The 13,292-nt window shown below is 33.5% G+C and overlaps 2 protein-coding genes across 4 annotated transcripts; one reads left to right on the forward strand and one right to left on the reverse strand.

Annotated features, from left to right (window-relative positions):
• Positions 1-2,039: 2,039 nt before the first annotated feature.
• LOC123007299 (sorting nexin-4-like) lies at positions 2,040-5,177 on the reverse strand. Its single transcript, XM_044402519.1, has 6 exons — positions 3,586-5,177; positions 3,433-3,539; positions 3,062-3,384; positions 2,423-3,014; positions 2,262-2,376; positions 2,040-2,216 (listed from the first exon to the last, which is right to left on the reverse strand). The coding sequence occupies exons 1-6, from the start codon at positions 3,643-3,645 to the stop codon at positions 2,166-2,168; spliced, it is 1,248 nt and encodes a 415-aa protein (XP_044258454.1). The 5' UTR covers positions 3,646-5,177; the 3' UTR covers positions 2,040-2,165.
• Positions 3,746-12,305, forward strand: LOC123007298 (calcium-binding mitochondrial carrier protein Aralar1). 3 transcript variants are annotated; one of them, XM_044402515.1, is made up of 11 exons: positions 3,746-4,105; positions 7,500-7,815; positions 7,868-8,154; positions 8,245-8,480; positions 8,738-8,828; positions 8,884-8,959; positions 10,822-11,030; positions 11,078-11,158; positions 11,207-11,645; positions 11,692-11,782; positions 11,833-12,305. In XM_044402515.1, the coding sequence occupies exons 1-11, from the start codon at positions 4,046-4,048 to the stop codon at positions 11,999-12,001; spliced, it is 2,055 nt and encodes a 684-aa protein (XP_044258450.1). In that variant the 5' UTR covers positions 3,746-4,045; the 3' UTR covers positions 12,002-12,305. The 3 variants fall into 3 exon arrangements, with proteins under 3 accessions (XP_044258450.1, XP_044258453.1, XP_044258451.1); XM_044402518.1 differs by having other exon boundaries at positions 3,747-4,109; XM_044402516.1 differs by lacking the exon at positions 3,746-4,105 and adding an exon at positions 6,651-7,431.
• The last annotated feature ends 987 nt before the right edge of the window (positions 12,306-13,292 follow it).

Genomic DNA, 13,292 nt, shown 5'->3' on the forward strand with positions numbered 1-13,292 from the left:
TAGGATCTTATAAGACATTTATTCCAGTTTTTGACACTACCCTTATATTCTCTGTGCGAGCATCGTTTGCTGAGATATACACTATCGACCAAAAGTAAAGAAACATTTACGAATATTAAATATTTCATTGTAGGTGTATTTGATTTTTATATAATTTATTACAAGTAATTTGTTGGGTTATTCTTAAATATATTTTACAGAATTTAGTAAGAATTAAACAGTTGTTGTTGAATGAAAAATTTATTTTATTTTTTCAAGGGACAAAAGTGAAAAAACAATAAATTTATAATTACATATAAATGTTACAGATTAATAATGGGTTGCAAATCCTTTATGTTTAATTACCTCAGCGCATCTTTTCGGCATGGAATCGATTAACTTATTAATATATTCTAAGCTTACGTTTTTCCACGTTATTTTTACGGCTTCGATTAATTCTTGTTTTGAATTGAAACCTCGACTGTTTTCTTCTCTTAATTGACGATCAATATGGTCCCAAAGATTCTCAATAGGATTGAGATCGGGACTCTGAGCAAGCCATTGCATTACAGGTATTTGTTCCTTTAAAATCCAATCTTTGCAACTTTGGCTGTATGTTTGGGGTCATTATCGTGTAGCGGCATATTATCTTCAGCAAAAGGAAGCATTTCTTCTCTTAAAATACGAAGATAAAGAAATCTGTCCATTATTCCATCAATAACGTGGAGTGGTCCTACTCCGTCACCGGAAAAACAACCCCAAAACATAGCGCTGCCACCACCATGTTTCAAAGTCCCTTTTGTGTATTTAGGATTAAATCTTTCCTGTTTTGGTCGTCTTACCCACTGAATTCCGTTTGAGCTATGCAGATTAAACTTTGATTCATCGGAGAATAACACATTTTTCCATTGAGTAGGTGACCAATTTAAATGCTCTCTAGCAAATTCCAATCTGCGCTGTCTATTTTTGGCAGAAATAAACGGTGTCTTTGCTGGTTTTCGCCCGTAGAGTCCAAATTCATTCAGACTTCGTCGAATGGACCTCACTGATATACCCACATTTGGAATTTGTTGTCTTATTTTTACAGCAGATAAAAATGGATTATTTTGAGAAAGTCTTTTAATTTTTTTATCAGTCACGTTATCCGTTTTACGCGGTCTTCCACTTTTTGGAGCACTTACTAAAGTTTTTCTTTTTTTAAATAAGGCAATTATTTTCGATACAACACAGTGATTTAAGTTCAATTGCTTGGCAATGTCAATTTGTTTCTCACCCGCCTTAAATTTGTCTATAATTAGTTTTCTCAAGTCTTGAGACAGTTGTTTACCTTTAGGCATAATTACAACTCTTTAAAGAACAATTTTTGTAGGAACTGTTTTGCACCGACGTTGTAATTAACTTTACAATAGGTAAAATGAAAATGTTTCTTTACTTTTGTCCTTAGCAAAATAGTAAAAAGTTCACTATATGTAGAAACATTATCCAACTTGACCAAAAAGCTTAAGCTTAGTAAGTCTAGTGCACATAAATCGTTTTCGTTCTCATATTTATACATATGAAAAATAAATAAAAAATCAATTGTTTCTTTATTTTTGGCCGGCACTGTAGATGATCAAAGACAAAAGGATCCTTTTTCATTTAAAGTCAGATATTTCAGCGACAAATTAATGTAAAAAGAAAATAAAAAAGCATATTAAAGGTAAACGAATATACAATCTAGCCTATGCATTGACTTAACTAAAAAAAAATTCTCCACGTCCGTGGTTCAAAAACAAATTTAGAATTTTTTTTCTTGCGCTATTACTTAGGATTGCGTGATAACTGCAGCACAAAAAAAATATTTGCCAAAAGATCGCAAAACTAGAAACTTAAAGCTTTAAAATGGTGTTTTTAAATCTAGATACGACCATGTTTCGATGAATTAGCAAAAAATTTTTTGTTCCTTTAATTTTTTGGAGTGGTGCAGTTTTTTTATCATTTTTGAGCTATTTATTCGGTCAGTGCACTTGCAATTCGAAAGAAAAACGCTTTAATTGAAAGTAATAATAAAACACTCGGAATAAAACAAAAATAATTTATTACAAGTATTTCATACAGACTCAGTTTTAACAAAGCTACAATAGAAATATAAATACTGCTTTGAGAGTACATAAATAGATTGCACATAAATAAAAATTAACAAAAAATTAAGGTACATTTTGCAAACAATCGCGTATCTGAAGCCAGGTTTGGAGGCCCTGAGAAAAACAATTAACAAAAAACAATCTATAATCGCTACTTACTTTTTTAGCAGTTTTTAACTGCAAGAACGCGTAACTCGTTAACGTTTCTTGCAAATCGAAGACTTTTTGTCTCTGAAATCGTTCAATATCAGCTAAGGCCTTTGTGGAAAATTCACTGAAATTGTTTTTTAAAACAATTATAATTTTTAGGGAAAAAATACTTTAAATTGGTTTTTGACGCGTTGACAGCCGCTGCCCCTTCCTGTATTTGCTGGTCCAACAAATTAACTTTGAGTTCCCTGACTTCATCGGTGTCCACAGCCCCAAAAAGTCTCGACATGAGGCTGGTTTTGCCTTGTTGGGCTTTATTTCGCTCTACGTTTTTGTTAGCGACGTTGTCTTCCGCGCCCTCAAGTTGTAGTTGGTGGTACTCGTAGTTTTTGCACACATTTTGTAACGAATTTGCAAAAAATAAGTACTCTTTTAATTGGTCGACCAGTAGTTCTTCGTCCTCGAGACCAGCATCGATGCTTGAAGCTAAAGAATCGAGATAATGCCCTGTTTTTTGCAAGGCATCGCCCATGTCTTTTTCAACGGCGCTCCACTCGCTGAAAACTCGGCCGTAATTTGCGTGAAGTTTGTGCACGTTGTATTGTTTTTCAGCAACGCGGGAGCGAGCTTTCAGCAAGTTGTTTAAATTGTTTTGGAATATGTGGCTGTAGTCTTTTATTGACTCAAATCTGGGATCGGTGTTTCTAAGTCTCATTGAGAGGTTTAAGGCTTTGAGTTTATTTTCCATTAATTGTAAGTAACCTGAATAAGATAGTTAAAAAGGGCTACAAGGGTCTAAAACCAGTCACCATTGCTCTTGTAAGTCTCCCTCCATTCATCTTCATGCTGCAAAAACTCGATAAAGTGTTTATCCCAACTCAAAACCGTATGTGAGGCGATCCTCAAAAGAAAATTTTCGAGACCGGCTCGTCGCCGATCGACGAAATTCGGGTCGAAAGTGTCACTCGAGATTTTTTGCCACCCAAACATGACTCTCTTTTCAGGTAAAGGGGGCAAAATTATGTAAGGATAGGTGACTTCCAAATAGCCTCGAAGTTGCTCGAATTCTGTATAACGTCGCCATACTGTTGTTAATTTGGGAAACTTGTTTTGGAATTCGGAGTCTGTTAATCTGTGAATAATAAATGAATAAAAAATGGGGGTGTCTCAAGTCGCTCACTTGGTCTCAATTAGGTAAACTGTGTAAAATTCACGTAGATTCAGCGTTCCATTGGCCCTCTTTTCGGACTCTGCGACTGAAATCTCCAAGTGATTGAGGATAGTGTCCTGAAAAAAAATTGTAGAGGTTAGGTTTGACATTTTGTGCTTTTACCTCTTTTGGGTGTTTATTTTTGTCGGTGTGTTTTTTGGGTTTAGGACTTTCGTCCTCCATTTCAAGTTTAGAGAGAAATTTAAAAGAATTTGAGTATTATTTTATAGTATAGTTGTCAATTTTGACAGGTGTCAAACAGCAATTAGGTTAACTGTCAGTGTCAAGTGAAAAAATACAATTATGTCCTTGTTTTGATTTCAAACAAAGTCACATGTTTCAGTTAATTAAAATTTTGATAATGGTTTATATTTATGTGAGAAATTAGTGATAAGGTGCGAGTTGAGTAAGACGATTACAGAAACCTGTAACGATAACGTTGACCTCGTGTTATCAATCAATGTCGTTTCTGTCAAATGTAAACCCTGCAGAGTTTTTGAGGGTTTATTCTAAAACGGGCTGTTAAATAAATTTAATAAACATTGGAGACATTTTTTTACTAAACAAATTGTGTTGATTTTTTATGAGATTTTTGTGTTGTTTGGGAATGGACACATTTTTAGCTAAAGCTTATTGCCAAGAGGTGGGTAAGTCTTGTTTTTTAAGTAAGTTTTGATTATTGCGTGTTTTATTTTAATTATCTCCAAAAATTAGCTAATTTTGTTGAAAAAAAAAACACAACATTAAATAATGTATAATATTTTTTTACGTCGCTGTTAAAACATCTAAAGCATTTTACAAAAAACGGGGGCTTTCGGGGTAGAATTTTTTGCAAAAAATATTCTTTTGTGACCTTTTTAATTATCCTAAAGCGTGTCATCATTGTGTCAAGTGCCACTCGAAATCCACTTTTCCTTTCTTTTCCCATATCTCAAGAATTGAAGATAACAAATTTATCAGAAAATGGTACTTAAAACATTTCGAATCGTACGTCATTTGTTACGAAATAAGAAATGTTACTCGCGTTTATTTCATAATTTAATTTGTATGTTGGTTAAAGGTTCAAGGCAATTTTTCAGTAATTGGAAAATTGAGAAAAAAATTAATTGGATAAGAAGCCGTAAAGTCTTGTCGTAGATAAATTAATTTGTACAACTATTGTCTGACTAGATCTCTAAGTATTTCTAGGACTGAATAACAATAAATTACCTAAAGTTTTAATTAGAAATTGTTTATTTTTTTCCTTTTAACAAATTTTGTATATGTATTTTGTATTAATCACGCTATTTTTTCATGATCAGTAATGTGCACTCAAGTAGACATCAGTTTGTTGATAATTTCCATCATTTGGTGAATGTTCTTATCAATCGATTTTATCAATGACATTGTCATGAATAAGATTAATAATTTGTTGAATGCAACAAAAAATAAACAATGAAACAACAAAAAAAATCTTTTTTTAATCAAAAAAAATATTAATCGACAAGCTTAAGATATGTGCTAATATCGCAGTGACTTTTTATTTATCGAATTATTTATTATTTTTTATTTATTTTATTTCTTTGGTGATGACAAATAGAAAAATGAAGGGAGTTTTACTAATAAATAATTTTGTTCTGGCCTGCAGGTTGTACCGGAAAGGAAACTGATTGTGACAGAGGTGTTTCTGACTTCAAGTTGACCAAAAGCTTCAAAAAAACATATTAATATGTTTAAGATCAAAATTAAAAAAAAATACCTAAAATTTTGAGATACTTTAATGATGAACAAAAAGTATGGAAACAAATGTGTTTTGGTTAAACTATTTACTTTTAGATAAAAAAATAATAAGAATCGGATTTGTGAGTGATTTTTTTGTTCCTACGTAATGAATTTTTTTATTTTAATATAGCAACCTATTACTATGAAAATTTTTTTCGGCAAAAATTGAATTCAATTTATAGTTTATATGAAGGTGACATAGGCTTTGTATGTCAATTATGCAACACAATAATTCAAAAGTAACTAATTTTGAGGGTTGTCACTCAGTCACCGAATCGATAAAAAAACGTAGTAGGTAACCATAAAAAAATGAAAACGTTGCAAAACTCAAAAACAAAAACCAAATTCCAAAAAAAATTATTCTTGAAAATAAGCGATCACATTTTTTAGTACTTCATCATTCACCAATTAATTTCTATAAAAAAGTAGATAAAGTTCTGAAGTCCTGTTTTTTCTAAAAGAAAATGTCAAACAGTCGTAACGTTGGCACCACTAGCAAATTTATGTTTTTTTTAATCACACCAACTTTATTGTTAATCTTCATAATACCTGCTTGTATCTGTTGCAAAATTACTTTTTCCTGTATAGAATTTTTTGATTACAGTTTTGTTCCAAGAAACTCATTTTTTATACGACTTTTATAGAATTATAATTATCTTGGTTGATTTTTAATATATAATAGTCATATTCTGTAAAACTGTGCGAGAATATTCTCACACTATAGTTTTAGAATGGTTACAAGTAGCTCTATTTTTTTGACAGTTGTTAAAATTTCTAAATTTCAGATTGTGATTTTAGTCGTAGAAAAAGTATAATCTGAAACTCGTTTAGAATGGTATATTCCGCACCCGTGGAACCGTCACCCTCGCCTTTGGCTTGTGAGACAATCGTTTCCACTTCTTGTACTTGCCAAATTCTAAACTGGTTATAGAATATACTACTTTCCCACCACATGTGGTTTGTACTTGCAGTGTGTTTCTATCTATGTATATTATTAACACTGGTTAGTGATGTATGTCCTCAGGTATTCGATTATAACGTTTTCAAAGAGCAAACAGGCACATAAAATTTATACAAGCCAAAATTTTATACTATATTGCATAACGAGCATGGAAAGTGATAAATAACGCACAAGCGGGAAAGTTGCGTTCGAGGCGTTAGCCGAGTGCAGGCAATACCGTGAGTGCGTTAGACACTTTCCTCTAAGTTTTGTACACTATTTTTCCTACGACCATAAATAATTTTTTTCTTACGAACATATTTTTTTTCGTAACGATTTATTTTTTATAATGGATACAAAAATACGTTGAATAACGATTTATTTTTTATAATGGATACAAAAAAATACGTTAATACAAAACATTCAAGTGTGAATTGTGCGTTAGATTTCTAACACACAGTGCGAAAACAAATCGCATAGGTTTTCAACCTCGTACGATATTCCCAATTTTCGCGCATATGTAATTGTGCGTTATGATCTAGTTTCGTATATGGTTGTAGGAAAACAACATTACAACATGACCATAATTGACATATTTTTTTAACAAAATTTCTAGTGCAAAAACAAAAAGCAAACTATATTTGTGGCTATAAGCTGCTACCAATTTTTTCACTAATATTTTGACTTGGTGATTTTCGTTTAAAAAAAAACAGACTATAGTTTAAGCATAATACAGAAACCTGGCTACGTTTGGTACCATATTTTTTCTTCACCTTCTACATGTTCCACAGTACCTCCATACCGGTCTCACTTTTTTCGCATCTTTACATTATAGTAGTTTAAAGTTCTACCTGCGCAATTGTTTATTTAACCACTTTATGTCTATGACATAATCGTAAGAAACGAATAAACTTGCACAAAATCGCTCGTAGAACACTCGCATCGTAATCGGTTGCCTAGCGCACTAAAAATAAATCACCCAGTTTGACTCTTATTTACCGAATTTTTACAATGTCCGTCAATTTTTGCACGGTTATTTTAACGTTCGTTTGCGTGTACACAATGTCCGAAGTGAAAATAAAAATAACGGACAAGTTAGTAGACATGTTGATCCATTCTGTCACTTCCACATTCTAACTATTTATAAACTTTGTGTTGTGACGTCGAATATTTTCCAACTTTGCGACCTCTTACCCTCTGATTGCCCTCAAAAGTGAAAATTGTGCGCGAAAATGGCACAAATTCCCCAATCCGGGCTATTTATTGAGGTCAGACTTTTGATTACCCTTGAAACGACCCGGGAGTGCGGCACTTTTTTCACTTGGTGCTTTTACAGGGTGGTGGATATTTGCGAAGGGCCAATCCGCAACATTTACGTGATATTTTTAACAAGTATGCGTCGCAAGAAAAGAACGGGGAGAAATTTATGACCCCGGAAGATTTTATTATTAAATATCTCGGATTGTTTGAACCGGAAAATTTTAATGCTCATTCGGTGCGTCTTCTCGCCGGAATCGTCGACACAAGCAAGGATGGACTCATTTCCTACTCGGAGTTCCAAGCTTTTGAAGGACTCTTGTGCTTCCCGGACGCGCTTTACAAAACTGCATTTCAATTGTTCGACACTAATGGAAATGGAATGGTTAGTTTTCGTAAGTATCTCACTTCCACGCTAGCGTGGAACTTAGTTCACTCAAATTGTAGAGGAATTCGTTGAGGTGATGAAGAAAACCGAGCTTCATGAACGCATCCCTTTCAACATGGATTCGCCCTTTATCCAGTTGTATTTTGGGCGTGAGAAAAAACGCTTAGTGTCCTACAGCGAATTCAGTCAGTTTCTTCACGATTTCCACGAAGAGTACGCAATTGAAGGCTTCCGAAGGGCTGATAAGACCGGCAGTGGTTTTATTTCGGTGTTGGATTTTCAGTTCATCATGACCAATATCAAAAGCCATTTGCTCACCAAGCAAGTACAATCGCACCTAATCGAGGTTATTATTTACTCTATTTTACGATTTTTTACTCGTGTCTTGAATAAAAGCAAATGAAGATTTGTTTCGTTTTGTTTTTGTGTGAATCAGACGGCTCAAGGGGCAACCAGTGGTCGAAGGGTCAGCTTTCCCTATTTCATTGCATTTAATTCGTTGTTAAACAACATGGAGTTGGCAAAACGTATTTATTTGAATGTGACAAACGGTCATAGGACGCAAGAAGTAACGAAAGAAGAGTTTATGCACTCGGCACAGGCGATGTCACAAATGACCCCTCTCGAAGTCGATATTTTGTTTCAACTGTGTGATGTACTTCACCAAACAGGGTAAGTATCTAGGTGGTGCAAATGAGTTTTTATATAAGATTTAAATTGTTTGTAACATATTGGCTTTAGCAGAATTGTAAGTACTTAAATTTAGTTGCTGTGAGATGGATATTTAGTTAAAAAACCATATTGTCTTATCTGTGCTGCTGTGGAAAGTAGACAGTTAAATAGCGAAGAGAACGAGGTATGGGACGGGTTCGTGTCTCATATTTCACAAAGCAACCAAGTCAAGATTTTTATATTTGCGATGTTTTTAGGCGGATCGTTTATAATGACCTTAATGCCATCGCACCGGAACAATATTACAAACAAATCACAAACCGACTTGCCGAAATACACGCCGTCTCTGTAAGTAACTATAATACCAAAAAAACACAAAATTTTCATTTTCTTATAATTCAAGAGTCCCGAAGATAGAGGAGTTTTTATACAAGTCTTGGAAAGCATGTACAGGTTTACGCTAGGCTCAGTGGCAGGAGGTAAGCAATTATATACGGGACAGTGGAGGCTTTTTAGGGGGGATCCCCCCTTTAAAAATCCTCTCAGATTCTGTTAATTAAAAAAAAACATTTTAAACACGAAGAAAAAACGGCTTTTTTAATCCTTTACGAAAATTTTAACAGTGTTAAAAATTACAATTTAGAAGTTTTTAGATTAAAAATATTTTTTGAGAATATACTGTTTGTTAAATTGCATAGTTTAGTCTTTTTATGTAATAGAATTAGAAAATTATAAATGTAGCAATCTTAGAACATATTTTTGCTGATATAAAATACATAATATAAAGTGTTTCATAATAGCTATTTACTCGTATGTATCAAGTACGCAAAATAGGGTTTTACGGGACGAATCGTAATTAATGACGAGCCGAGTCTTTAATGAGAGGACTCCCCTAAAACCTTTTGCGTACTTGGTGCATACAAGATTTTTTTGATAAAGCTCCCAAAACACGAATTCACACCTCTCACTAATTAAAAAAATTCGTTGCCATAGTAACCAATTTTATTTTTTAGTCCGCAAAAACTGTTTTTGGGGACTGAGAACAATACCTATAATAACCGTTTTGCGTACTATTTTATTGAGTCCGGAAAAGACTCATTTTAGGGACTCAAATGAGTCCCTAAAACAGCTGTTTTTGGGAGCGTATACAAAAAACATATTTTTTTGGTAATTATGACACGCTCTGAATAAATAAAATTATTTTTAAAAAATAGGCTACATAAAACACATAGGAGTTTGCAAAAATATTTTGCCTTATAGACGTGCGTGTGTTGCGTTCTAAACCCCACAGTAGAAATGGGAGTTGTGACTAATTTTATCGATTTTATTTATCATTTAACGTAAAAAGTTAAAAGTTGGCGAATTCTTAAATTAAATTTTAAATACTAACGCTTAAATGTTAAATGATAGTGTAAATGTTGCTACTGAAAATGCATAATTTATTTTCTTAAAATATGGAGGCATAAATTCGCCATTTATTTAACTTTGATTCTTTATTTTTTTTTCTTATTTCTATGGCAACCTATGTCAAAATAGCCATGGCTAATAAATGAATTTTCTGTAATCTTAAAAAAGTTTTATAATTTGAAAATTATTAAACATTGGTGTAGAGAGTACAGATCAAATGCTCCAAAAATTGGTGTTTCTCATTTAGAAAAACGTAACCTTTCATTTTGGGGGTTTGTTATAATTTTTTTATTGTGAATCCACTTAAAGAGAGGTGGAACCTTTCTCTTTCGAATGCCTTAATGCGATTTCATAATAGGTAAAAATGGCAAAGTTATCGATTTTTGAGGGTCCAAAAATTAAAAAAAATCTAAAAATCCCTAAAACGGCGGAACTTGGGTATATGCAAGGTCGATAACTCTCATAGAATAACTCAGAGAATCCAAAAATACATAAAAACGTAGCTTTCTATTTTAAATAACAAAATGATACTCACTTTCGGCATAACTGGAAGTGTCCCCATTTTGAAAATATTTTTATTGAGCAGGATCATACATACAAATTTTTAGATGAAAATCGTTGTCAGAACTCGTTATTAATGTGGGATTTAACGGGGTCACTCTGTGTCGTACTTAAAAAATATAACAAACTAAGCAAAGTAGTAGCCAGTAATTAGAGACACTGTTTTTACGCTACCTATTTAAATAATAAAATGTATTCTTAATAAGTGTTATGCTTATTAATTACAAAATCAGTTGTGTTGTTTTTTGAAATAAGAGCACAATTTTGCAATAACGATTTCTTGAGAAAATGGTTTGCGACTTTGCTAAAATTTTTGAAAACTGAATTCGTTGTCTGAAGTACTTAAGTAATGAATGATGATAATAATTTTTAGCGGTTGGCGCTACTGCCGTCTACCCCATCGATTTGGTGAAAACCCGGATGCAGAATCAGCGAACGGGCTCGTTCATCGGCGAATTAATGTACAGAAATAGTATCGATTGTTTCAAGAAAGTAATCCGTCATGAGGGCGTTTTTGGTCTCTATCGTGGTCTAGTACCACAATTAATGGGCGTAGCGCCCGAAAAAGCCATCAAACTGACGGTTTGAATTCCTTAACAAACTCTTCCTTAATAATAAATGTCTTGCAGGTGAATGATTTCGTGCGAGATAAATTCTACGACAAAAACGGCAACATTTCTGGGATTGGTGAAGTGATTTCCGGTGCAGCGGTAAATACATTTTTTTTTCTTTATGTTTGAAAAATGGTTATTTTTAAGGCCGGTGCTTCGCAAGTGATTTTTACGAATCCGTTAGAAATCGTCAAAATCCGGTTGCAAGTCGCTGGTGAGATCGCCGGTGGGTCGAAGGTCAGGGCGTGGCATGTGGTCAAAGAATTGGGGCTTTTTGGGCTATACAAAGGAGCAAAGGCTTGCCTACTCAGAGATATCCCCTTCAGTGCGATTTATTTCCCGACTTACGCTCACACGAAAGCGAAATTCGCCGACGAGACCGGTTATAACCATCCGTTGTCGTTGCTAGCAGCTGGTGCTATTGCTGGTGTCCCTGCTGCCGGTTTGGTGACCCCAGCTGACGTCATCAAAACCCGACTCCAAGTGGTAGCAAGGGCCGGGCAGACCACCTACAATGGGGTCTTCGACGCGGCGAGAAAGATCTACGTAGAGGAAGGGTTTAGGGCGTTTTGGAAGGGCGCGATTGGTGAGTTGAGTCGAGGCAAAGCCGAGTTGTGACAATTCTTTTTCAGCTCGGGTGTGTCGGTCGTCTCCGCAGTTTGGTGTGACGCTTGTGACTTATGAAGTTTTACAAAGAATGCTCTATATTGATTTCGGCGGAACGTGAGTGATTTGATTAGTTGAGAATAAAGTTAATTGTTTTTGATTTACAGGAGACCTGCTGGATCCGAACTGAAAGTCACAGCGTTGGGTGGTGATGCCCCCAAGTCACAAAATCCGGATCATGTCGGTGGTTACTCAGTCTCCATACCAGTCTTCTCAGGAATTGAAACTAAATTTGGTCTTTGCCTGCCAAAGTTTAGTGTACAAAAAGCAGCCTAATTTTTTGGTTTTGTTTTTCGGAAATGCTTAGCTTCGATCACCGGCTGCCACATTTTCGAATTTTACTCTGTACATAGATGAGATTGTTATACAAAAAGTATGCTTTATCCCTTTTTAAGTTCTAAAAGTGGCAATAAATTTAAAATTGCATTGTTTTCTCAGAGACTTGTATTGCTTTCTGGAAGGAAGTAATGGCACTAAATGCATAACAAAGTTTTTTATTTTTGAATATTTGTTCGTAACTTGTTCTTATCTCAGATTTTATTAAAACACTTTAAGATTCTATTTAATAAAGTATACACAATAACTGCGTATTTTATTTTTCGTTATCTAATTGAAGAAAACAGTTTAATGAAATGTTACAATGACATCAAAATCTGGGAAAGTAGCTCCAAATTGTGATTTATACAAATGAAAAAAAGTAAAATCAAATTAAAAATCATTTGCCTTAAGAAAATAATAATTAATAATATAAAAATGTGATCGTCTCATGAGAATGAGAATTAAATTTTGTTTTGTTATTGAGTTGGGTATGCGGTTTTTTTTTTCAAAATAGCGACATGAAAATTTTTCCATAAAAATTGAATAAAGATCTAGCCTTAGTAAAGTTTTGTAGTGAGTTGCCATTAAAAATATCAAAAATTTAGCAGAACTCAAAAAAAATCAAACGATGAATTTGATCCATTTTTTTTTAATTAAAAATCTTGCAGAACTCATAAAGAAAAAAATTTGATCCATTTTCTCCAAACGGATTAGATGAAATTGAAAGGATTGAAGATAACAATAAAGTTACTTCCCTAAATTGTAAAAATCTATTGGGCAATCAATTGCCAACATTAGCCTAAATACAAATAAAAAAAGGGGGAGCACAGTTTAAAACATATATTAAAATTGACATTATCACTAAATTATTAAAATTTAAATTTGGAATCAAGTTATTATTTAACATTACATAAAACAAAGAGTAGGAACTCTTTCAAAAAAATTTCGAAAATTTTTATTTTTGATAATACGTTATCATTCGTCAATTAGTTTAAACCTAAATAATTTGAGCCAAAAATGTTTCATAGTAAATCTATTGGTGATATAAAAAATTGTCTACCCTAATTAGGGGGCGGAGCACTAGGGTCCAATCTATTTAAATAGTGGAAAAAGTTGTACAATTTTGCTTTGGAAGATTTAAATTTATTGGCTAATTGTCTTCAAAAAAAGTCTCTTGTGTTATTTTTGTATGACGCACCGTTTACGAGAAAAACGAGTTAAACGCTCTAACTTCTTTAGGAAGCATTTC

The sequence above is a fragment of the Tribolium madens genome, unplaced genomic scaffold (genome assembly GCF_015345945.1).
Source record: "Tribolium madens isolate multiple individuals breed KSU strain unplaced genomic scaffold, Tmad_KSU_1.1 Scaffold_3;HRSCAF=73;Tcas5.2_LG2, whole genome shotgun sequence".
NCBI classification, from domain to species: domain Eukaryota; kingdom Metazoa; phylum Arthropoda; class Insecta; order Coleoptera; family Tenebrionidae; genus Tribolium; species Tribolium madens.